Source organism: Blennius ocellaris, assembly GCF_963422515.1.
Source record: "Blennius ocellaris genome assembly, chromosome: 11".
Classification (NCBI taxonomy): domain Eukaryota; kingdom Metazoa; phylum Chordata; class Actinopteri; order Blenniiformes; family Blenniidae; genus Blennius; species Blennius ocellaris.
Window position 1 is genome coordinate 20,013,201 of NC_137660.1, and position 25,871 is coordinate 20,039,071.

Genomic DNA, 25,871 nt, shown 5'->3' on the forward strand with positions numbered 1-25,871 from the left:
TATAAAAGGAAACCCTGAAAAGACTCATGATAATAATCTGGAGCAGAACTGGATTTTCTTTTTTTTTTTGAAGGTTCCTGTTCCATCGATGTTGGTGAGATTGGGTACGTCCATCAGAGTTTGGCTTCACTGTCATTCTTTTCTTTGAAAATTAAAAAAAAAAAGCTAGTGGGTCCTGTTCGAATGAAAAAGGTTGGTATAAGACAAGGTATTCTACCAAAATGCTCAAACACTGGATGAGCTTTGTTCAATATCTCCACTCAGTACACAAGGACTGTTTTTATAATGACTGTTTTGATACATATTTATTAAAACGGTACATTCATTTCAATAAATCAGGAATTTGACGGGTAAAAATAGAAGAAATCTAATAGATAAAGCCTTAGCATAGGGACTAAAACTCATATATCCTCTGTCTTCTATGCTGATTTGTTTGTGTTCATCATTTTGGAAGCTTAATGATCACTGGAGCTTTTTAGTCTGAAAATGGTGAAAACTGATGTGCTGGAGGCTGGAGTTTAAATCTGGGTCAAGCTGAAATCCTACATCTCCCACAATGCAACTCACCATCCTCTCTCTTTCTCTCCAAATTTTAAACTAGGACACATTTTTTTTCCAACAGAAAAAGGTAATTAATTTTGGATCAGCTTTCTGAATTAGTCAAAGGAAGCAGAATGAAGGAGATATTGCGGCCAAAATGAGTCTGGGGGTTACAGGGTTGAGATTCTTGGAGTGAACTGCCAAGTGGGGCAGCATTCCAGGCTGAGAGCTGTAACTCTGCCTTATTCCTCCAGAGACACTCCCACATTGGCAAGAGGGATCGAAGTCAAGCTGCGAAACAGGCACGTAAAGCACAGGAGGAAAAGCTGCACGTGCATCCATGAGGAGTGTCTCCTCCTGCCAGCAGTGGTGGAATCAGGTGAGGGCTTTCAGTGAGCATAAGCCACATATTGAGAAATAATAACAGAATACCACGCAGATATGACTCACAGGATATTCAGAGATTTATTTGTCATCGCATCAATATAATTGCTGTAATTACGGCTTAATTTTATCCTTAAAAGCAGGAAATATGAGTGCCTTGTAACAAATTGTACTTACAGATTTGGGTGCAGGTTGAACACCTTGGTTAAAAATGAAAAGCTTATGCTTATGATGTCTGCATTTTCTTTTAGACGTCTACACACAAAGAAACGATGAGAAAAAGAAAAACACAGTTATTCAGTCACGCCAAAGAAATGAAACAAAAGCCATCTAGCTGCAATATTTGCCTTCGGATAATGATACTGAACATGACTACATATCCGCATTTTTACACTGAACTCAAAGCAACAAGCAGGACAGCTTGAAGAAGGCATCATTTAAGCCATAATATACCTCACTTACCTATTTTACAGACTGACGGAGAAGCAATTGCCAATCACAGTTTCAACAATTGTAAATTGAATATTTTAGAAGCGCAGATATTCTACATAACAACACTGGGACACGTCACTGCTGCTTCTAATGTTGATGAGCCATGTAACTCTAGTTGCTGGCATAACAAACGGGTCTTTTGTTTCCTTCCGGCTGCACATTGGAAATGTGCACATAAATGCAAATGATACAAAATATGATATACAATGATGTAGTAGTACGGTAATGAAGAAAAATACTGAAAATCTGGCACTATTTGTGTTGGCAAAGACAAGACAAACAAAGAAATAAATCATAGTTTTTAATCTTTATTGCTGTCATCTGATAAATAATTTAAACTGTTGTATAACTGTGATATCAGGCTGTTGTCCTCACAACTTCAGGTCAACATCGTGGGGCCATCGGAGGGTGGTGAGAGACTAATCCTTTTGATGGTTCTCTTCTAGGATTGTTCCCATAATACATTGTTGATAATTTGCTTATAGATCCTATATTTAGACATTTTGAAGTTATGACACTATCTGAGTATATTTCAATGCCAATTGACAATTGTGGCTTTTTCCAGCTTGCCATCTTTCCTTCAAACCAATATATTAACGATTACATGAAGCCTGTGAACAACATGATAATCAACCACATTTAATGCTTCACGCACATGCGAAAAGCTATTTTTTGGCTAAATTATGCTCACGCTACCATCCGTCAATCCACCTGGGTCTTGTAACTTGGCAGTTTGGAGGTGGCTGATGCTATATTTCTGCTGTAACGCCACAATCATGGCCTTTATATTTATACTGTCAATCACTGGGACCTGGTAGTGTTGACAGCTGTCGGGGGGAAATGGGAGGAGACTGAGCACAGAAGCTGTTTCCAGTAAACCAGGCCTTTATTCTGTTATAGCGCCATCTTCTTCGCGGATGTTGATCAACCGTTCCAGCATTGAGGGGTTTGAAAGACAGAAAAAGCCCCGACGACAAGCACAACTGTAATTATCTCGGGACCCAATCGCAGCCATGCGAGTATCCACAGCACTCCCACTCGTTTGACCTTGTCTAAAGTAGAGTTTTACTGAGGTTTATTCTGTCAATAGTCTGTGAGTGTGGGTATAAAGTTAGCCCGTGTTGGCGCGGCGCTCGCAGCAACAACAGACTGGAGTCGGTGGAGTGCGAGCGAGGAGTAGGTTGCTCTGTGGGCAGCAGCCTGCAGTGTGTGGGATGAACTGCATACTTGTGAGCACACAGTCTCGTGACTGCTCCGTCGGAGGCGGCGACGTGGGTTACACTCACTTCTCTAACTCCTGCCCCATGGCTCCGGACTGTTCCTGCCAACAATACGGACTGACTCGTTCGGTTTTTAAAGATGAATTACAACGGCACGTGATGTCCAGTGTGAGTCGCACAATGGCACATGAGGGCCTCTTTCTTCACGGCAGCAGTATCCCGAGCTCATGTATTATGCCCCCTCCATAACAAGCGCTGAATAAGACAGAGTGCATTGTCTCCATTCTTGGATCCCCCTTTCCGAGAATTGCTTTTGAATTTGCATTAGGGACCTCCCTTTGCTTTTCAAAGCAACAAAGAGCTCTCGCCGGCATGCGGCAGTAGTTTGTGCAGGCCTCTTTCCCTCTCAAACGGCGCAACACATCCCCGCATGTCATCAAATTCACTCACCTCATTTGATGCGTTTCATTTGTAGGTGCATCTGCCTCTCTGTCCGCACACAATTAAAAACCCATTAGAGGCCTTGATAGAACACAATAGTTCATAAATATTTATTTTTTTATGGTAAGCAGTCGTCTCATTACACTGGCGAAAATTAAAATGTGAGAGAAAAAAAACGCATATCCGTGTGCATATAAATTGAATATCTAATTTGATTCTCCCCAACTAGATTGGAGGCCACTCTCTACCTGACAGTATTTACAGTTCTGTTTTAAGTGGGGTTGCTGCCTTTGATGCCTCTGCTGCAGTGAGTGGCGTGCCAAACCCCCCCTACCTCCCACTCACCCACCTCCCATAGCTGAGCCTTGTTCTCAGCCAGTGCCAGCCTCCAATATCTGAGCTCATCCCACCCGCTCTGCAAGATCTAGCGCCAGCCCTGCCATGCACTGCACTTGAGAGTGGGTGGCATCACATGGCCCTTCAGCCTGCCTTCTGGGGGTTGGCATGGAGGAACACACACACACACACACACACACGGGATTACGTGTGATTGGGACCACTGCTGCTGCTACTGCTGACCACATCTCTTCCTCGTAGGAATGTGTAGGTATTCCTCTGATTATAAAAACAAACAAACAAAAAAGAGATTCGTACACACCTTAGTGGAACATAGATTTTTTTTTTGTGAGTGTGGATTGGGCACACCACTCAACCATCCCCTCATCCTTGTCCTGCATTTGTACCAAGATGAAGATCACTCATGGTTCAGGTTATCACCACACAATACCTGAGTTTTGTGCTGCACGCAGATTTTCACCTGGAAGCTCAAGCACTGATCGTTTCAAGGAAAAAGGTATGACTGTACAGATAAATCAGTCAAACGGAAACCACCTCCTCCTCCTCCTCCTCCCCCACATCCTGTCAGCAGGGTGATACCGACTGAGGTGTGTTCCTGCTGCTCAAATAACTACTTTTCATCTGCAGCAATAAACTGAAAAAAAAGATTGTGGCTCTGTCACGTTGAAAATAAGGACTATCAAGTGCTATACAACCCAGAGAGGACACGGGCCTCGTGCACATCCACAGCAAGCCAAACCATTCGGTGGTCCACACCGGGACTCTGCTCCGACCCCACTGCTGCACGGCCACAACATCCACGATCCTGTCGGCTAACGAAGCAGCATGACTGTATTTAGGAGCTCAATATTCCTCGACGGTGCCGGGCCAACACTGAACACACAAGACGATTAAAAGAAATGATGCTAAATATAAACGCATGAAATCAAACTATGCAAAAAGTCTGTCACGTTTCCACACAAATAGGCTGTGGAAAACAATCCCCGGGAACATGCCGGCTGTGATGATGGCCCCGCCATTGTGCGGCGCTGCCAGGGGCGGCAGCTTGTGTGTGTGTGTGTGTGTGTGTGTGTGTGTGTGTGTGTGTGTGTGTGTGTGTGTGTGTGTGTGTGTGTGTGTGTGTGTGTGTGTGTGTGTGTGTGTGTGTGTGTGTGTGTGTGTGTGTGTGTGTGTGTGTGTGTGTGTGTGTGTGTGTGTGTGTGTGTGTGCCTGGAGACAGGAGGTGTACTGCAGCTTGAGCAGGGAGAACACCAGGCTCCTTCGCCAAGGCTTCAAAAGCCCATGTTGGTCGTCTTCCTTCCTGTTTCACTCCACATCGCATGACTCACCGAGCGCGAGAAAGGCCACACCTGTGATCTCTGCTGGTGTTGGTGGGCAACTTCAGCTGAAGAGAGGGATTAAGAGACACCGGCAGAGGTGTTGTCTGATGGAGCGAGCCACGCTGCCGCCTGTGGGAGTTGAAAGCACACTTTACACACGAGGAGGTTGCGTTTTGCAGTGAATCATATATTCTTCTAAAGCTACAAGAGCAATCTGAATGTACAGGAGACTTTTTACAGTGTAGCAGTTTGTTTGGCCCACAGTACAATAAGGAAGGAAGGAGTTCTCGGTATTGTTGATACCCCAGCAGTTATTGTAAATATTTGCATGTGTGAAAAGAAGAAACATGGTGTACTTCCTGTTGCGAGAATAATACTGAAGCACATTGTAAGCTGACAAGAAAAGGCTGTTAAAGTGAAGAATTTACATGTGGCTCATGTTTGCAGTGCTCACCAAAAACAAGTGAGTAACATCCTTGCTGTAACAAGTCTCTCACATGTTGAATTAATTCAAATTATTGTGCTTCATTCATAAACAATACGATCCTTTGTGCTCACTGTAAAACATCCAAGACCTCTGCAGCTTAACTTTGCTAATTGCTGTTAGCTTACAGTGGCAATTGTTTGCTCATGTGGTCCTTTGACTTAAAAAAGAAAAAAAAAGCAGCTTGTATTGTTCATTTATCCAAATACCTTGAGGTTGGAGGTGAATGGCTAGAGGAAACTGGACCATAGACTTTGGTCAGATTTCTGCTTCAGTATTCAGATAGCAAAGTCAGTATTTGGCATAAATAACAATAAAGCATGGATCCATCCTGCCAAATCATCTCAATTTCATCTTTTAAAGATGAGTTCACAGAGCTTGGTGGTGAAAGACATGTTATGTCTATTTTAATATTAAAATAAACCCTTTGGGGACTCTATTATGACTGCATCTACTTGTCTATTTGCTTAAAACACTATGACATGTCATAAGCAAGTTGCACTTTTAAACTTCCACCTGTTGGACTGACAAAATATAACGTAACTATAACATTTCTCTCTTTAACGTTTCTCAACTGGTGCTCCTGATGCAATATCCACACGCATCCAGAAAAGAACAAAACAACCAAACAAATTATGGCTGCTTATTTTATGAATTTATTTCCAAATGTAAACTTCACTATTTCATGCATACAAGTTATGACAACATACATTATTCAACAATCTGTTATTTTTCATAATTGCATAGGACATGGTCACAATATATTGTCTAACATGTAAAAAATAATGCCATAAAAAGGTACAGCAGAGCAGCTAAGACCAGCACATTGAATGTGTGTAGAATCCAGAGAACTGTACAACTGTAATACTTGAATGTAGTGATTTTGGTTTGCTGAGAGATAAAACGAAAAGACACCTGAAGGTTAGAGTGAGGTCATTGGAGAATGTACTGGCCGTAGCTGAGTCGAGAGTTATTTACAGAATAGATTATACTGGTGCTGAGAGGGGAACCAGCACCAATGGAGTCACTACAACAGGCAACTGATGGTGACGGGCAGAGGAGAAACACAGAGGTATCAAGAGAGCAACATTACACTGAGGAGGTACACTGAAGACAAACACGAAATAGAACCAGAAGGCTGGTGCCAGGCTCTCTCTTTGTAAAAAAAAACAAAAAAAAACAACAGGTCAGCTCTGTGTGCCACATAACCTGCAACACACTAATTCTTCAAGGGCAACAAAACTCAACTAAAATCCCACACTGGAGTAAAAGACATAATCAGCGTGCTTTTTGACAGTCGGGAGCAAAAACGTCACCGGGTCGGTGAAGAGTACCGACAACAGGTATGGTCTTCCAACGCTGCGTTTTCCAACCGCTCCCATCATCTCCTTTCACTAATTTACTTGTATGACTGAATACGTTTTATTGAGGATTAAGGATTCAAGTTACTTCAAAAAAAGAAAAGATGTAGAAAAAAGGTCCACGTCAAGCTCAACGTCCACCGATCGACACTCAACAACACAGAAGATCGAACCCAGCAATACAAACCGGTTCAAAGTTACTGCAACATTCATCTTTCCCTTCAAAGCCTTTGGTAACAACAATCAAGAACCACTTTATAGTTTTATGGCTGCCTTTTAAAAATTACCCCCTACTTTGAAAAACCTTGGGCTTCCGTCACAAGGGAAGACGTGCTGTGTACGTCCTTGACTTTTTTTCTTCTTTTTTTTTTTTTTCAATATCAGTGGGCATTCATTCAAATTGGCTTGGCCTACAAAAAAAAAGAGCCCAAAGAAAAGAGAGGAGAGATTAAATCTGGGACAATGAGAAACGTACCTTGTGCACAACTCACAACTTGTAAAAACCTCACAGTTGAGACAGACTCCTATTCATAACCTACAAAAATGCATTGGGTCCATGAAAGCAGCACATTTATAGCAAATGCAGTTTTCAATCCTTTGGAATGGTTGGGCAACTATTGTCATTAAGACTGTTCATGTCATTTAAAAAAACCCAAAACAAATGAGAAAAAAAATCTGTAACAAGCCATTATACACTGCTTGAGTACTGAACAGCACAAAAAGAAATTAAATACATCGAACCAAATCAAAACAAAGCTACACAATCAAGAGAAAAAAGAAACACTTTACGTAAAGCAGAAAACAAAATATTTAACTTTGACCGTTTGCATATCAAATATGCAGAGTCGCTTCATTAAATCCTGTACATAACATAAACACTTGTCACACTTTATAAAACTGTACAAGTCTGTTTAATGTCTGATAGTAGCTCGGTGTTTTTACCCTCAACATTTGTATCCCATTGATGAAGTCTCCGTTATAGTTTTGGCACACGTTTGCATCGCTCATGCTTCTACGTTCAGATGAAGAGTTCAACTGAAACAGTCTAATCATCAATGATACATCCATATTATCTATAGGAACAAGACTGTTAGTTGTTTACATACCAGGCAACAATCAATTCACCTTTATATATAGTATTTTTTTCTTTTCTTTTTGTACAATTAGAAGAAAATATGAACTGGTACACATGTTAGTATTTCATCAAAACCTTTTGTTTATGTTTTGCCATTGTTCAAAGTCCTTTTTTCTTAAAATCTGTAATCTCACTGGGATTACAATCGTAAAGTTGTTGCTTATAAATGCTGACATGAAGATTCTTTGTTCTTTTTTTTGATAATTTACAGGCGGCTTCTATTTCTCACGTACAAAATGTTTCAACTAAGACAATGAGGAGCTCAGTAGGGAAAGGAGGCCTTTTCTTCTTCTAACATAAAGTAATAAAAAAGTCCTTTTTCCTAGAAAGATTATTATTTTGTAGGACGTGCAGGACTTGGCAAAAATGAGATGACTATAAAAAATGTAGCCCAGTGTTTTGTTTGTTTTTTTTGCTTTTTGTTTTTACAGGGAAAAAAAAACAACCTCTCTTTCATTATTTCTTCATTCAAGTAGGGACAAATGAAACCACCAAAGATTTGTGCTACTCATTAAGCAAACGCAAGCTACATGATGGATGTTTGAAAAAGATATGAAGGTACAACAAAAGTAAAATATTTCCAGAGGTACGATTTTTTTTTTTTTTTTGTGAAAAATATACAACTTTTAAACATTTCATATGAGAAAAAAAAACAAAAAAGCAATAATAAAAAATAAGAATGACTACATTGCTAACTCACAATGATGTGGTCTCTATTATGGAAAACCTTTAAAATAATCTAAATAATAATAATTAAAAAAAAGTCACTCAAATAGAAACTGACATACATAGAGGTCAGGATGTTTCCTTATTTATCATCACCCCAGCCGCCCCTCGAGCTCTCCTTTCGTTTCCAACTTTGAGGAGTTTGGATGACAGGCCAAGTGGAAAAACCTGCATCCTGACATCAACAGAGTAAGAAGTGTTCCTGATTGAAGGAGTGAACCCCATTCGTGGAGCTAAAAATCTGGCTTTGACGCAAACTGAAACGCTGCTTCTGAAACTGCTCGGCGGAAACAGTCCACCTTTATGCTGTGATAAATTCAAGAGTCGCTGAAATGACCTGAAGACAATGGAAAAAGTCGGATAAACAAATACCAAAAAGAAGAAAAAAAATAGAAAAAAACCTTTTCTTGACAGAAAAAGGTTAATGATTATTTGACAACACGTACAGTAAAAATGGTCATGTACAAAACTGTGTTCAATGGCCTTTTGTGTAGAGCTATTCAAGTACATTTGGTAACAGTGAGGAGAAAAGTTTTAGACACTCTGCCTACATATGGACGCCTGTGAATCACTGCTGCAGTCTGGATGGAGGGATCGACTGGGATCTTTACACTGTCACAGTCGCCTGACCTTCGTTCAAAGGTGTTTTAAGGGGCGTTTCACGCACACGAGAAAATGAAATTAAAAGCTCCAGAGACGGGAGGATGTCATAGCGGGGCCTGTACTGAGGTGTTCCTGTGTTTCCAGTGTGGTCGGACACTGACCAGCAGTGAGCACAAAGCACCCAGGAACACCGGGTGGGAGTGGTGGGGAACGTATCTGTGTAGGAACTCATGTGACAATAAAATCCAGAAACTGTCCCATATCTGCTCAGCAGATGTCAACCCTGAGGAAAAATGTGCAGATTATGAATTAAGAACTGATTAATGAAACCTGCTTGAGGGTGAGCTACTCCCATGTTTTTGTTTTTTTTTGTTTGTTTGTTTTTTAATCAAGTGAAAGTTAGACTATAAACCAGGTCAAAAACTAACTGTAACAAATAACGCCATGGATACAAAAAAGGGCTGATCAACAGCAACTTGAAGATTTACTTCATGAAAATTCCAAGATTTTTTGTTTTTTGCTTATTTTTATGTAAATCCCTCTCAATTCTCACGTCACTGAGAGCTGCTCACCGGTGTCGTCTTGCAGCCTGGAGGTGAGTTTAACAGCTTGCAAAGCGTTATTTTGTTTTTTCTCCAATGTATATTTTAAGGAACCTACTCTTCGATCTAAAATAAGGGATGTTTTCTTTCTGAGGAACGTGACAGAGCTAATTCATCACAACTTTAAAGAGAAATAGCTGCTGTAGAGAGCGGAGGACAAGGCCTGCCATTCATGAGTGTACACCTGCCAGGCCGCCTCAAAAACCCTCCACGCATTCAGCACTGAGTTAACATGCACACAGTGTCGGGCGCTGGACCGCAGGGCAGGACCGGGTCGGGCTGCTGGAGGGATGAAGCGAGCTTGCGCGATTCATAGTGACAACAGTCCAGAGGGGTCTGACAGAATCAAACTCCGCCGATGACACTACTTCCAACTCCACTGCCGAAGCATTAGAAAGAAATTGTAATCATAACGCAGACCAGCGGAGATGCGGCAGTTTTGATAGTGGTGCCTGGCTCCATGGAAGGTTTACTGTGCCTTTAGCCTGACTTATTGAGGCATGTCTGTGTAGAAACACAAGTCGGTTTTCTCACGGGACATCTGAGCTTCACAGGCAGGACGACGTGAGGCCGGAGAGCGAAGTGCTTTGCTGATATGTCCGTTTTGGTTCACGCGTTTTCACAACAGTTAAAAAGCCGCCGTGTGGAGAGAGAGAGAGAAGTTTGAAAGCAGCTGTTTGAGAGCTCAGGTTTATCTGTATGTGAGTTTACACCCATGCTTCCCTTAGCGCTGTGAAATCTGACCCTCCGGCAGTGGCAGAAGATTTCTGTCTGTGCTCAGGATGGAGTTGTTGAGTACGTCCCACCCACACTGCTAGATGTTCATATACTTCTGTTTTGTTTTGTTTTTTTCCTTTTTGTTTTCCTCTTATCCTACAGTTTGGATCAACCCACTAATTACAGCCATTTTTCTGCTGCCTGTTTCTACAGTTGGTGGGAGGAGGGGATCATGGGAAGGAGGAGGAAATGGGGTGCCTGCGACTGCGTGTCTCCTCCTTTGTGCTGTTCAGCTCATGATAAACCTCTCCTCTTTTATCAGGACCTGCCCTCTCTTGCCTGTTTAATGCAGATAGCTGCTTTGTCTGCCCTGTTCTCCGCCATGCTGCGGCGCACGTTGGCTCAGCCCAGTCTAACACCCTGGCCTTCATTTTGCCCCCCCCCATGGAGTTGGCGTACCCCCCGCTCTCTGACAGCGCAGGTAGAGCCAGATGAGGAAGGACTCCCTGGGTAATGGCATGTTCACACTCCTCCAGCAGCCTGTGAATCGCTTCTTTTGGGTGCAGCTGTTTCCCTCAGGGACGCCACAAAAGGCAGAGCTGGGAGGAGGGAAGCGAGCAGGCGTCTGGCTCTACCTGTGATACTGCCAACCACTCGCCCCCGGCCTCAGTGAAGGGCGCCATACAGGACTGAACAGAAAGCTTTCATTCACGCTTGTCTTTGGTACTTGTTCCTGTGTGCTTGAAAGATGGATAAACCTTGTTCCTACTCGAGTCCCTTTGTGTCCACATTTTTTTTTTTTTTTTGTTAGCATGAACAGCTGCTTTGAAACTTAACAATCTCAGTTTAAAGGTTCAAAAGTGTCTTTGTAGGTGTGTGTATAAAAACTGCTAACCCATTATAATCCCAATGCTCCCACAGTGCAGATTCGTCGAGTTTACACTGCAAACAATTTAACGCAGTATATATATTCAACCCAGTGTCAATGAATATTCACAATGCAGCGAAGGAATGGATGGGTTGTGTTCGCCAGGGTGGGAGTTTGCTGATGTTTCTTTTTGTTTTTTGTTTTTTTTACACACAGCAATTATATTTTATGTGAACGCCCCAGAAACTCAATGGAGGACAGAACTTTAAAAGTCTTTGACTGACCGTGTGACTGCAGGGCAGTTTTCCTCGAATGTAAAAGCCAACAAAAAAACAAAGAGTGCAAATTATGTTGAGTGTAAGGCTGCAATATATGTACTGTATGTTTCGCTTCACCATGTTCATTCTTTCAAGCTAACAAGGCCATCCCTGAGCAGGGCGTAAAATTCAACCCTAGTTGAATTTCAGAGTAAAGTGATGAGTATATTGTGCAGTCAATGTGAGTACGGTTAAGTACTGTGGTATTACAGAAAGAGCCACTGTCTTCAATCCTGAGGTGTGTGTGTGTGTGTGTGTGTGTGTGTGTGTGTGTGTGTGTGTGTGTGTGTGTGTGTGTGTGTGTGTGTGTGTGTGTGTGTGTGTGTGTGTGTGTGTGTGTGTGTGTGTGTGTGTGTGAACGCGCGCACATGCGTGTGTACCCCATTTCCTAACCCATTCTTTAAAAAAAAAAGAAAGAAAGAATCAACAAAAGTTAAAAAAAAATCTAACAAAACAAAAACCTTTTTGATAAGACTTGTCAGGGTGTCTGTCCTTTTTCTTCTTCTTCTTCTTCTTCTTCCTCTTCTTCTTCTTCTTCTTCTTCTTCTAGACCTTGTTTAGTTGAATGTGAACATACATTAAACAACTAGCCATGATCAGAAGCTAAAAAAAAAAAAAATACAGACATGTGGTACAGAATGTAGATATTGCCATCTGGGAAAGGCATTACCTTCTTTTAGGATCACACAAGTAATTGCACTACAATAAGCAGTTATGTACAGTATGGTACACCACAGCAAGCGCAGGAATAGCTAAGGGGAGGGGGTTTGCTGACAACTGTGCAACAGAAGTGTTATGACGAAAACACAGGCCTCGCAATCTGGAGGCAGAAAAGTGCGGCCAGGTTTCAGTTTAAGGCGAGTTGGCTGGGCTGAGGGTGGGGCTGAGGGTGGGGCTGGAGGCGTCTGAGCGGCTGTAGTCGCTGAGGGAGCCGGGGCGTGTGCTGCCGCCGCCGTGGGGCCTCTTCAGCATGCCGGGCTGGAAATCTGAGTGACGGCGGGCGTGCTTCATCAGGTGGTCGCTGCGCATGAAGCGCTTGTCGCAGAGAGGGCAGCCGAACTTCTTCTCCCCTGTGTGGGTGCGGTAGTGGCGGGCCAGCTCGTCTGAGCGGGCAAACTTCTTACTGCAGTCGGGCCAGGTGCACGGGAAAGGCCGCTCTCCTGCAAAAGACCGATAGGACAAACGTCAAGGTCCATGGTAAATAAAAGCGTAACTTTTCATGAGACAATGCATTTACTTTACATTCACAGTCCGACAGGAACATTTCTCAGTGCTTCTGAGAAAGTTCATTTCAGTTCCTGGCATAACGATCACAACTGTAGCAAGCCTATAATGATCAAATCGTTTAGTGTTATATCCTGTTATTAACTAAAATGGAATGTTGAATGTTGTTTACGATGCTTGTTCTGGGCCAACACATTGATTTTGTAGAGGGGGTGAAGGGCGGGTCTCGGGCGGTTTGGGGGGTGGGGGGGGGGGGTGACTGAGCTGAAGTGAAAGAGCGACAGCCAGACATCAGCAGCAAGGCAACATTGTTGATTTGTTCCCGTGTTGACACCCATTTGTTTAGTTTAATAAATTGACAGTTTCAAAGTTAATTTCTTGTCCTTCTTTACAGTGCATCTCACCGAGACCCCACAATACAAAATATAGGAAGAAATCCTTGTTGGGCACAGTTCCTTCTGTGATCCACGGATATTTTTTTTTTTGCTTTGCCTCTCTGAATCTCACTCTTTCCCCCCAGAGGAGGCCTGAACCTCACTTTGAAAGCCATTTCTTTACCTAATTTAGTTTTTATCACTTATTTTAAACATATGTGAACACTTTAAGTAGCTTCCACCATCCAATGATTTAAATCTGATACAAACATTTGCTTAGGAAAGGTGGTTTATGATCACCCAGTAAGCATCTTGTTTTGTTTTTATTTTGCCCAAAGCTAAATGGCTGTTACATTATATGGCTGTGAAGACATTTCAAATCCATTTGTGATGGCCTGTAGTGATAAAATACAACGTGTTAACTCTGGATAAAACAAGCTGGCAGGATTCTTGCTCTATGACCAATCGAGTCTGAACATATTTCAAGTCTGCACATGCTTATTGTAACAATGCAGTGAACTAAAAGGGAGTGAATAGCAGCTGCCTGAAGGTTTTAAACAACAAAAACAGAATGCAAAGATGGTGGAAAGGAATTTAAAGTGTATGTGATTTGTAGTAAATGGACTGAAACATGCTAAAGTCACCCTAAATGCTTAAATTTTTCCAACCACCGAATGACGTATACACAATAAACCTTTTCAGAAGGTCAGAGTTGGTAAGTGTAACGCTCAATCATGCTAAACATAGATGGATACATATTTCTGCTATCTGATAACAAAACTGACACAGTTTGCCGCCCTGTGACTTATCCAGGAACAAAGATCCCAATGTTAATTCAGTGTAGTATATCAGTTTGATAAAGGATATTAAAAACTGGCCAGATATATTCAAAATATTAAGAAACATTAGACAAATCAGGCTTAGAGCAGCGGGACTATGGGTAAATCATTCCATAATTGGTGCAGCACTGAAGAAGCAGACACACTTTAATTATCTAAACTCCAGATGCTAATCACACTCACAATGGTTACCCAGCCCATTTTCCAACATGCAACTATCTGTGATTCGGTACATGGGAAATACACCCTCCCCCCTTCCATCGGGCCATAAAAGTGGGCTTTGACACAAATCTACCCAAAGCCAGATGGTACTATATATCATGATGTGTCGTGTGGTTTCTTTCTGTTCGGAAGCAGTACACATGAAATCTACATGCAACGTTCTGCACACTGGCCAACATGTCTGAAACTGTATTCCACTTAGTTCCAATTCAATGAGTTTCTGCCCAACAATAGCAACATCCAGGAGTCTAATTTTACCCACGCAGCATTACACGGCGAAGTGCAAGATGATGTATTCTAGTGTTTGGGTTGCTTCCCATTATTAAAAACAATCAGTCATCATGTGCAGATGAGAAGTCTAAAAGTACAGAGATGATTAGATGGTTGAATGCTTATAGGTGGCTCATAAGAACAGGCCTGCCAAATGCTTTCTTTGTTCTGTGGTTTCCCTCCAGGCCACAATGGAAACAGCGCTGTTCAGCATCAAACACTCATATGCTACCTGATGCCAGAGAGTCTCAAAAACAAGAACTCGGCACACAACTGGTCTCGGTCCTTCCCTCCCCCCTATACTGCATGGTTACAAAACATGCAGACAGACAGAGCAAGTCTAGACAGTCCGGTCTGTGTTCTTGCTTCTGACGCCTCACCTCAGCTCCAGACAAACTCAGTGAGCCCTGCCCACTACAGTTCCTGGGGGCACATACAAGGTTTGGTGTATTTAAACGCTTTAACTGACACTGTAGATTTGCATGTGCATGTTGAACACAGCCCAGCCTCCTCTCGTGTGAAGTCTCCGTGCTTATTTTTCTATTCTTAGTCGAGTGAATATATAAAGAACCATCTGTCCGCCCTGTATTAGGTTGCGATTCATAAAGATGAAAGCACTGCGGTTGTTTGACCCAGAGAACCCACTTTCCTTGACGCATAGCTCTTGAAGAAGGAAGAAGAACACAGAAAAATGTAAAGGCAGTCGTCCAATGGAGGTGACTCATGACGGACCGATTTCATTATATATCAGCATGTGAATGAGTCTGTGCTGCCACATGGCGCCACAAAATGAGTAATTGGCTTAAGAGTAAAGCTAAGCTCTGCAGGCTCAATAACCAGCGTAACGGATCCAGAAACATAAATATTTAACCAGACACAAGAGAGCCAGGCTGAGATATCCAGTCAAACTGCCCTGATACAGTAACGCAGTCATAGTGAACGCATCAGGTATCCAACACCAACTCAATCAAATTATTTGGAGCTCCATGACTTCTTGTACAAACTGAAGATAACCAGATGAACCTTTAACGCTGAACCACATTTGGCATGTAGGCCAACAATGTGAATATGAATACAAATCTCGGCATTGATGTCAGCCTTTGAAGATTCACTTGCATGAAGAGGAAGCACGTGATGTCCTAATTAACTCTTCTGTTCGTTTCGTAACGCAAGGATTTCAGTGATGTTTCTTATGAAAATGAAAAAGTTCAGGAGGCAAACGCTCTGATCCTGAGCACAAAAGTATGATAGGGGCTATTACCCTGTGCGGTAGAAGGGTGTCACTGTCCATGGAATCACAATGGACTGCAGCTATTACTCAGCAGCTCTTCTGAAAGGAGAATGCGCAGAGCCGCTCCTTCTACCCGGCTTCTCTTCCCATCCCACCCCAGCGTTGTCACAGCAGGGCTCCGTGACGACTGTGACGCCAGGCCCCCACCGATTGGTTATCCCATCTCTGGCAGCGTGCTACATCCAGGGTGTGGTTTGTCTTTCTCAGAATGTGTCAGTTACCAAGGGCGAGGGGAGGGCGGGGGTGTGTAATGAGGGAAGCTTTTCCCTAAAGAACACAGTGACCCAGTTACCCATAAACTGAGTTACATCACGCACGCAAACTGTACCTCGACTAAGCACCAGTGTCCCCCCTCCAAGGCGATGTGATTATGTCACAGGTACTCTTGTTATATAACTGTTCTGTGTGAGTCCACTGGGTCAGTAAATAAACAGCTCATCTGTGCTCCTCACCTTTCATCATCCTCTCATTCATATCTAAGAAGCTTCCACTCCTCAGATCCTGCAGGAATGGTTAAGAGAAATTAAATCGGTGTGGATGCTGTCTGCAAAGCCAAGATCAAATCTCTTTTGGGCGTGAGCAGCGGCGCAGGAGCTCCAGTCGATCACCTCTTCCAACAACAGCTACCGGCATTTCAACTAAGAGTCGATAACATTTCTGGTGTGTCCTCAGGCATGGACAGAACTCACAGTGTAAACCTGAAACCTGCATGGGAGCTCGAGCAAACAGCTCTGCAGAGATCACCTTCAAGTCAACTTCTCTCTTCCTGTATAGTGAGGACCAGAGCAGGAAATATCTTTTAACAGCGCTCAGAACAAAAAACAAGGCACAAATTGAACCTCGCATTGACTTCTGGAAGCAAACAACCCGAGAAAAGAAAGTAGAGTCAGACTGTAAATCACAGCTCATTAGACGAGGAGCTACCTCACTTCAGCGCTGGCTTAGTGACACTGCCAACTTGGCAACACAAAATGAGAGGGGGACCGCTAACTCCAATGACACAGTCCTATAATTTAGTTGCATGTTTACAACAGACTGTGACCTGTAACCAGCCAGGAGCCAAGTTCACCGCCAGCAGACAACTATTCATGGGATTTATGGTAATACTAAAATGAGTGCCGGACCCTTCATGAGCATAAACCACTAGAGTCGACGGGGTTAACCCAACTGCCCCCTGCCTCTCTATCCACACGCCTCATTACATGTTGAAATGACTGACATTTGGGTGCAGAACAATAAATATACATTAAAGGCAGCTCCTCCTTTCATTGTTCACAAGGCAATTTGAGCAGGGATCGCTGGTGCAAAAATAACAACAAAGACAGACAAAGTTCTGCAGTCTGCAGAATCAACACATCTGCAATGAGAGCGACTGTTTACGTGTCTCTTTGTCAATGAAATATTAACTGAGAAGAGAGGAGGTATATTAGCAAAAAGATCACTTTGTTATAATAAGTTGGTGCTATGAGACTCACACAGGACTCCTTTGGGTAGGTCAGTGGCTCATGTTGAGAATCACTTCAGGCTCGTCCCCAGAAAGCTTTAACAACAGAGCGCATTCAAAGCATTATCATCTTTTTTTTTTTTGTTGGGAGTGGGAGATGGCTTGTGGTTGAATGGGCCGCCTCCCCTCATGTGCCTATACTGTAGCTGTCATATTGTGAACAATAGCAGCAGTCTTGCTCCCAGCAGGAGAGGCACTCCTGTAATGCATTTCAATCAGACAGGCTCCACGTACTAACCGTAACTCACTCCCCTTGGTCGACACAGTGCGGGGCTATTGACATTCACACCGAGACATACAGTGGGGTTGAGTGCGACCATCGGATGCCTGCACACACTTAGCCATGCATTACTTCATCCTCTTAACTGTTTAAGGGAAATGCAGGGATAGCCTGTCTGCATTGACCAGCTCATCACATTTGCCTCAGTTAGCTAGAATGGGCGCTCTCTTTAGGCCCTGAGTGCAGTGCATGCTACAAAAGGCTGCAGCCTTCAGGCATTCTCCTTATCATCTAATAACCTGGTCAACTGAAGACACGCAAAAAGCAACAGTCATTATAGGGTGTTTACAGTTGATCCATCGAGGAGGGTAGGAGAGGGATCCCTCTTCAGCCGTGACTCTAACGCTCTAACCATGTCAGCTCATTTCACCTAAAAGGTCTGACACCATAGCTAATTTCAGATACACATCCCGGCCCAGCTTTGAGCAAAAGCCCAGAACCCTGCTGGATCCTGAGAAGACTCATCACACTGCGATAAGAGAAGATACAGGATGGAGATAATGCCAGCTCTCTCAATGTAGTACTCAGTAAGCGGGAGAGGAATATTTTCATATCTTAGGACGAAAATTATCAGACCCTCCTTATCCCAAGACTGTAAAATACTCCTCAGTTTGTCCCCAGGGCCACACCCCAGAGTGTTGTGGTCTGCCACAGTCTGATGTATCGTGCAGAGAAAGGGGACACACCTTACATACCACAGGGAGCACAAACAGCAATGCTCGAGACAAAACCCTTCCTCTGACATTAGCTCCATGGTGATTTCAGTCATTCATCTCTAATTCAAGTTGTTCTGAACAGAGTACAGTGGGTGTAGTCAGAGACCGGCTCTCAGATGGGACTTTGTGAGTGGTGGGCTAACAGGAGTGAGTTTTGCTGCTCAGGCCATAGTCCTTCAAACGTTAATCAGATTAGCTGCAGATGCAGCTGAATAAGTGACCTACATCGATGGAGGGCATTGACAGTGAATATCCTGGTATCTAACCCCACCCCCACCCTGCCGCACTGTATGTTCCATCTTTGTACTGCAGATCCCTCCCTCACATGAGCGATGCGGTTGCCTCTTTCTGAAAAGTGGAGGTGAAGAAAATGCACAGTGTTCCACAGGTCTGTATCCCGAAATTTCCCGCTGCTGATAATCAACACCACGCCAGAAGACGTGGCTGGAGATCTTCCTCCCAACGCGTACTTTGGCATATATTTTGCTCTGAAGACTGGAAAGGGGTGGGAGGGACAGAGGAGAGCTTTAATAGAGCTTCTCTAGAGCTAACTAAAGAATACATGAGCCCTCTGGGCCGTTGAAAGCAGATCGACTTGGGTACTGCCTGACGGGGGCCTTTCAGTTTGACAACTGCCCACTATGCATGCTTGGCTGATTAATCGCCGTTAAAACATTGGAGCATTAGTGGGGAGCTCGCCTACTATCAGCTTTACGTGAGCACATGTAGGATAACATATGGACAGCATGTGCACCAGCACACGCCTTGAAGATGTCGTCTATGGAGCAATGCACTAGAGGATTAACAGGCAAGATGGTGGCTTCATCGTGGTTTTATTTACATCCCAGGATCAAGTAGATTTAACTAATACCTTGTTTCCATTGGACACATACTGTACTGCTACACGTGGTCTTCACAAGCCAACCACATTTCATTCATGAGTGCTGCTGTTGAAAAAAAAAAAGAAAGTCTATTATCTTCCAGCAGAGAAAACCGCCAGAATGTGTACATGCTAGAGTGGCACTATTCGTTTAGCTGACTTTAGTAACACTGCTCACAACAATGGTGTTCAATATTAACAACAATGGAGTGTTCACTCTTCACAGATTTAATATAATGTAAACAGTGGCTGTTTAGTTCATCTTTAACTGCATTTTGACCACAAGTACCCAGAACAATTTGTTGTAGTTCCTATTGTTGCCTGCATTTCCACCACCGCCAAAAGTCCACAGATTATTCTGCCAATCAGGCCGATCAAAGTCATAAAGCAATTATGCCATATTCAGTAAGTGGAGGAAAGGTCAGCAGTTATGTATGGTAGCAGTCATATACTCCGACACAGCATGCTGAGCAATGCAGCATATCCTCAAAGTGTCTGAAACTTTCCCCTAAACCAATAACCTTTTGGGAGTCATAAATAGCCCCAGAGCTAAATTCAGACTCTTGTTCTACTGGTCATTGCATTCATTGTTCCTGTGATGGTACCTGTGTACTCTGGGACAATTCCTGTCATCAAATTGCAGCAATAAAGTATATAAGTGGCCTGGCATGCAAACTACAGCATTTTCAAGGTTTCTAGCATCCCTTTATGAGAGGTGATCGTTATCAAAACACTTCTGTCCGCACAGGTAATATTTCTGACGGTAGAGAGAACACAATACCATTGCCGATGGTTGTTAGTGCACACAAAGCAACCGAGAGCAGACAAACTCAGTCTGGTTTTAACTGCTGTAAATGCAATAGACCAACGATCTCTAAATAGACCAAACTCAGGATGCGATGGGCTTCAGATCAGACACATTGCAACACAATGCGGGCTTTCCTGTTGAAGTTTCAACAACTTTCTGTTATAATTGATATGCTATTGATGAGACATCAACAGGTGAAGATACTACAACTGCACATTCACCGTGATGCATTTGGCTGAGCACACGTCATACATTTTAAAATGATTATTGGTAGAAGAATAGTCTCCATGGCAGCTTTTAGTTTTCTTCTTCTGTTACTATGGTAAACTGATGGTGTGGGTGCATAACTCAACAAACAAGACTGCCAACATTTTCTCTTTTTTTCCAAACTTTTTAATTGCACCACAGGAATGAACACTGCCATAGTTTAGTGTGTTAGCAACAGCTACTACTTTCTATATAGAAGCACAAAGTGTGGAAGTTAATCAAGTTCTCGGTAATAAATACATATAACATAAAGCTAATGATTTAAGTTATCAAAGCCAAGGTAAGGTCTTTAGAAAATTCAACAGAAATCCATCCAATATCTTCAGTTTGGAGTAAAGTGGTGTATGACCGCTCCACTAGAATGGCAATAAACACGTAACTTGGAAACTGTTTGGTTAATTAGAGCATCGTCGTTTTTACAACATGTCAAGAATAATATGGCTCAACTGGGAGCAATGCTGGAAATCCTGCTGTGTGGCAGGTAGGCATATTGACCCTTCTCTGTGTCATTTTTTTTTTTTTCAGCCATTGCTGTGCCAAGACTGGGCTAAAGCAAGAGCAGGAAAACCCCATCTCCACCCTGCTACCTCATCATTGCCACCAGCCACACAGGAACACAGTGCACTCTGTGTAGTAGTGCAGCCAAATATAAAACCACTGGCAGTGATGTTGTGTGTATAACCAGAGACTGCTGCTGCCTTTTCCATGTGGAATCTGTGCTAATTCCACTTTGAAAAAAAAAAAAAAGTGTTATTAACCGCAGTTATTTGACCAAATATAGATGGCATGCATGCATAACTGGGCCTTCATGGCAGTGGGATTGTGCTGCCAGGTGGTTCCACTTATTTTTTTTTAGGACAGACAGTAAAGAGCTTTACAGCCATGTCACTGCATTAGAGGTACCCCAGAGCAACACAAAGGAGGTTCAGACAAAACATCAACCGAACTGTAAAATATGTCATTACACTCTTTGTCTTTGAGGAATATTGGCCCTGTTCCTCCCTGTGATTCCAATAGTTCTCAAATAGGTCTTTTACTCTGACAAGATGGCCTTTTGTAAGACCCAACCATGGGTGGGGGACACTGAAAGTCTAGGCTGTATTTTCTCCAGGGGAGTTGGGGGCCACCTCTGCTGTGGAGATGGCAGTCTGCATGATTTGACTATAGTAATGAGGCGACAGAACACAGCGTACTCAATAACCTTGAGACACTTCTTGAGAAAGTAGGCCTTTTTTTGTTAAACTTCAAGACAAAGAGACAAAACAAACTGAAAATAATTGTGAATATAAACAAAACCGAAAGAGCCCAAAGCAGTTTCCATGTGTCCTTCAAATGCACTACTTAAAACTAAGGCTTATCTCAACAACACTGTTACATGGCTGCTTCATTCATAGTATATCAGTAAGAGAGAAACCCCACCTCCCACACCAGGAGATCAGACAAAAGCCGTCTGGTAACCTTAGACCTCCAAACTGCTGTGAACTCCTCACCATTAAACTCAGTGCTGTATAATGACTGATTTAAATTCAGTGTGGACTCTTGCGTCGACTAAATCCTGATGGCCCTCCAAGACAGTGTTTGAGAAGACACCACTGCAAGACATTTGCAGACTCGTCTTCAGTGACATAGAGCCATTTTATACACAAAAATCCTCATTTAGATTTTTTTTTTGTAATCACATTGATAATGAAAACTACTAATTCTAAAAGAAACTTTTTAAATGGTCATATTTTTTAATATGCATGCAAAAATGTATGGGTCACAATGTTTAAAACTGATGGTAACATTGCAGTTTGCAAAATCATCTAACTGAGAAACCCAGTAATTTGCAAAACACAAATAATGTTCAATTTACATAGGTACATGGCTTCTGATTACAAATATTAATGTGTTTGACATTAGTCAAAATTCCTAAACATTAAAATTATGATGCTTCATCTAAGATATTGTAGAAAATGGCTTTTATCATGCCATAGATGCTGGATAACTAATAAAGTGCACCACTATGACAAATCATAAACCCATGAATAGCAGCAGCGGTGCTGCTGAGGCTGTGGGCGTCACTGGAGTCAAGTAAGGACATCGTGTCCCTGGCTCTTTGTTTGGTGTCTGTAGCAGTGTTTCCCTCCTCAATTAGATAGTGCTGTTTGGCTGGAATTGACAATGCTGGATCCATGCTCTCTTGTCTCTGCTAGTAGAGGCTGAAGGGATGCACGCTGCCATAGTCTGGCTCTGTGAAAGCACTGCAAGGTTGGCTGAGGCAGCCCAGCTGAACTCAGATGACCCACATTCTGGGACCGTCCAATCAAACACACAGAAAGAGTCATTATTATCGGAATTTATGGGACAGAAACCAATCGTGAATCCAGACACTCGAGCGTATCCAAACAGAAAAGCAGGTGAAAGGAAACGCTTTATAGGCGGAGAGACGAGGGCAGGGTTAATACGGTGCAATAAAACTGTGCTAAGCTCACACGGTCAGGGCTGAAGGGAAGCTCACCGCGTTCTGGAGGCGTCCCGCCTCTCTGAGTGTGCTGCTGCAAATTTGGCTGAGACAAGGTAGCTGAAGTGAGATGACTCATGCTCTGTGACAATCCAATGAAATGAGCAGAAAGCCACAATATTGGAAATTACAGGATGCAAACCACCACAAAGCCAGACGATAGAACAACAGAGCAGGGAGACAGTGACAAAACCACACCAAGAACCTGATGTACAGTAGATACATCGATATTATAATGACTCAGGTATACTACGAATTATGTCCACATATAGGTCAAATCGGAGCTTCGTTGCCCTGCTATTATTGACAAACACTGATTATATAGCAGAGCAGTCAGCACCGGCTGCACACGATGAATAAAAGCCTATGCAAATGTCTTTCTCACTGAGAACAAAATGCTTGAATGCATTCCAACAATAGCAATCGATGCCACAAAAACAATAAATCATCTTATGAACTGTCATTGGTGCTTTTGCATTGTTTCATTGTTGGCATTTGCTTGAGCAGCTCTCCTGATGTAAGTGCACCTGCACAAAGCCAGACTGAGTAGAGCACAGAGCGAACCAGGAATCAAGTCATCTGAGGACAAGACAAGAATGGAGCGCAGCTCTGCGATAGGCGATTCAATGTCAGGAAGCTTTTCTGCATGGGTATCTTTATTATTTTCCTCTTGTGCTTATTTCCACAGGCTTGTGAGGTGTCAAGTTCATGCAAAAGCCTTTGTTTTCCTCCTGTGATCCACTGAGCTCTGGTTTGTTTGCGTTTTGAGTGCATGAAGTAAAAGGCGTGCACAGTGGTGGGAAAAACCAAGTGTGAGCTGCAGCACACAGAGCAGAGGAAGGCTGCTCAGTCGAGGCTCAACTAGCTGAGTCTGTTGCTGGCCAGATCAGCTGGCAGTCTGTCTAGCGGGGGTGTGGCACATCACAACAAAGGGCTTTGGGCAGACAGGCGACTGCACAGCTCTTATCAAACTCCCTAATTTGAGGCGATCGACATCTCTCCCCCCCCCCTTGTCTATGGCTCTCTCTCTGTTTTTGTTTCTCTGTAGACTATCTTGGAATGCAAAGCGCAGATATGGAGGTACTCCTGCAGGAAGGTCATGCACAGCTCCTGATGATCACTTAGCAGTGACAGTACACTGGATCCTGCAAAACTTTCTACATGTCCCCAACAGCAATCGGATGGACACATTATATGTTGTGCATTTTTTTTATTCACTTTTTTGGGGGTGGGGGGTGGGGGGGGGGGGGGGGGGGCGTTGTTTTAAAGTTTACTTTCATCAATACAAGGTGGAAATGCGATTTGTGTTGTGTGGCTGTGAACATACCGTCCAATGTGCGAAATGTGTGTGTTCAGTTGGGGGGCGCAAAAGGAAAAGCTGTGACAAAGCTCTGAGACTTTGAGTGGGAGTGGCACCCCCCCCCCAAATTAAAAAGACAGTTCCTATAAGTTCAGACAACTTAAAAGCACAATAGGAAATGAAACAATCCAGGCTGCACTGTACTGTTTGTGGCCATTATTCCTCTTTAACATACATCGGTGAATATACAAAGACGGACAACGAAACAATCGAACCCCATCATCCACACAAACACCCGCGTTATTTATTATAAGAGAATAAACACTCCGTGTCATTCTCGGTGTCAGTCATCCCATCCGCTCTCAGATACGCAGGGGAAACACATCGAGTCACAACAAACATTCCCATCCAACCAAACTGACCTGTGTGTGTCCTTAGGTGGGCTTTGAGGTGGGATGATTTGCCATAAACTTTTTCACAACCTGAATAGTGGCATTTGTGCTTTTTCTGAGGTGATTCTTGCTCAGTTCGACCTCTCGATCTTTTGCCTCTTTGTTTGAGCGAGGGATCGGAGATGGTGGTAGGTGTGGCAGAGTTTCCATCATCTATGAGGTTCGGCATGCTCTCATCCTTTATTTTTGCCTGCTCGGCACCACTGTTGGGAGTCTGCTGGTTAAAATCCGCCAGAATCCGCGCCACCACGAAAAGAGAGGAGTTCTCCTTCACCAGGGGCTCTCTCATTTCCTCTCCGATCTTGGAGGAGGACGGGATCTCTGGTTTAATCTCCCTATTCCCTTTAGGAGCGTGAACAATTGCACGACTGGACATTGAAACAAGGCACTCTGCTGCAAAGTGATCCATTTTGTCTTTGAAACAGCCCCCTCTGCTTCTTAGTGACATTCAGGAGAAGAAGGAAAAAAAAAATGAAGTGATGTCGTGTGAAAAAAAAAAAAAAAAAGAAAGTACTTGTTCCGTGGTTCCCTTTGTGAAGGTGGAGGAGGAGGAGGTCGTTCTCATCAGAGAGAACTGACTTTATGATCTTACCCGGCTTCCTAATATCATCAACATCCTGTGCGAGAAACGCCTCGGTTAAAAAAAATTAAAATAAATAACAACAACAACAACAAAAACCGCAGTCCAATAAACCTCCCCCCCTAAAAAAAAAAAAATTAAAATAAAAAAAAATGACGAGGAACACAAAGTCTTTTGTTTAATGCAACAACACTGGTCAGAGGAACTCTAGAAACTTGGATGCGGTAACTCCCATCGCGGCTTCAAACAATCCCCGGCACAGTGCGTGTGTCTCCGGAGCGCCTGCTCCTGCTCGTTGTATCCATGCTGGGGGCGTGTCGGCCGGCAGCGCTCCGCCGCAGCGTCACGCGAGCCGCTCGCTCATTGGGCACCGCGTGCCCCCGAATGCACCGAGCTGCACGAGTTACTTGAAAGTTTCACCACAGGTTGCCTCCATGCATTCAAATCAAGTATCTCACTGGCTACACGGTTATATGTATTGCAGTTGTTGTTTTTTTTGTTTTTGTTTTTTTGCAGAGCACACAGCCCCTTAGAATAACTTTGACATATTTACAGCTGTATTCCTCATGCAACACATCAGCCACGTTTGCTCTGCAGCACGTGCAACATCCCTCATGCAACAAGAATGAGACCCCCCCCCTAGCAACAGATGGTATGACCCTAATTCAGACCTGATCCCAGCATGATTGTCCTTATTTCACCTTTCTACAATACCAGTGAAACATATTTATATTCTGCTATATTCCATTTGTTATATTCATATTACATATACACCAATACGAAATTATATACCAT

General features: G+C 43.2%; 1 protein-coding gene across 1 annotated transcript; it reads right to left on the reverse strand.

Annotated features, from left to right (window-relative positions):
• Positions 1 to 5,870: 5,870 nt before the first annotated feature.
• klf13 (Kruppel like factor 13) lies at positions 5,871 to 25,316 on the reverse strand. Its single transcript, XM_080504958.1, has 2 exons — positions 24,467 to 25,316; positions 5,871 to 12,726 (listed from the first exon to the last, which is right to left on the reverse strand). The coding sequence occupies exons 1-2, from the start codon at positions 24,942 to 24,944 to the stop codon at positions 12,419 to 12,421; spliced, it is 786 nt and encodes a 261-aa protein (XP_080361084.1). The 5' UTR covers positions 24,945 to 25,316; the 3' UTR covers positions 5,871 to 12,418.
• Positions 25,317 to 25,871: the final 555 nt, after the last annotated feature.

Excerpts from the sequence above, each read along its gene's own strand:
- klf13 (XM_080504958.1), bottom strand. The coding sequence starts at position 24,944 with ATGTCACTAAGAAGCAGAGGGGGCTGTTTCAAAGACAAAATGGATCAC. Across the intron at positions 12,727-24,466 it reads CCACCTAAGGACACACACAG|GAGAGCGGCCTTTCCCGTGC; the intron begins GTCAGTTTGGTT and ends GGTCTTTTGCAG.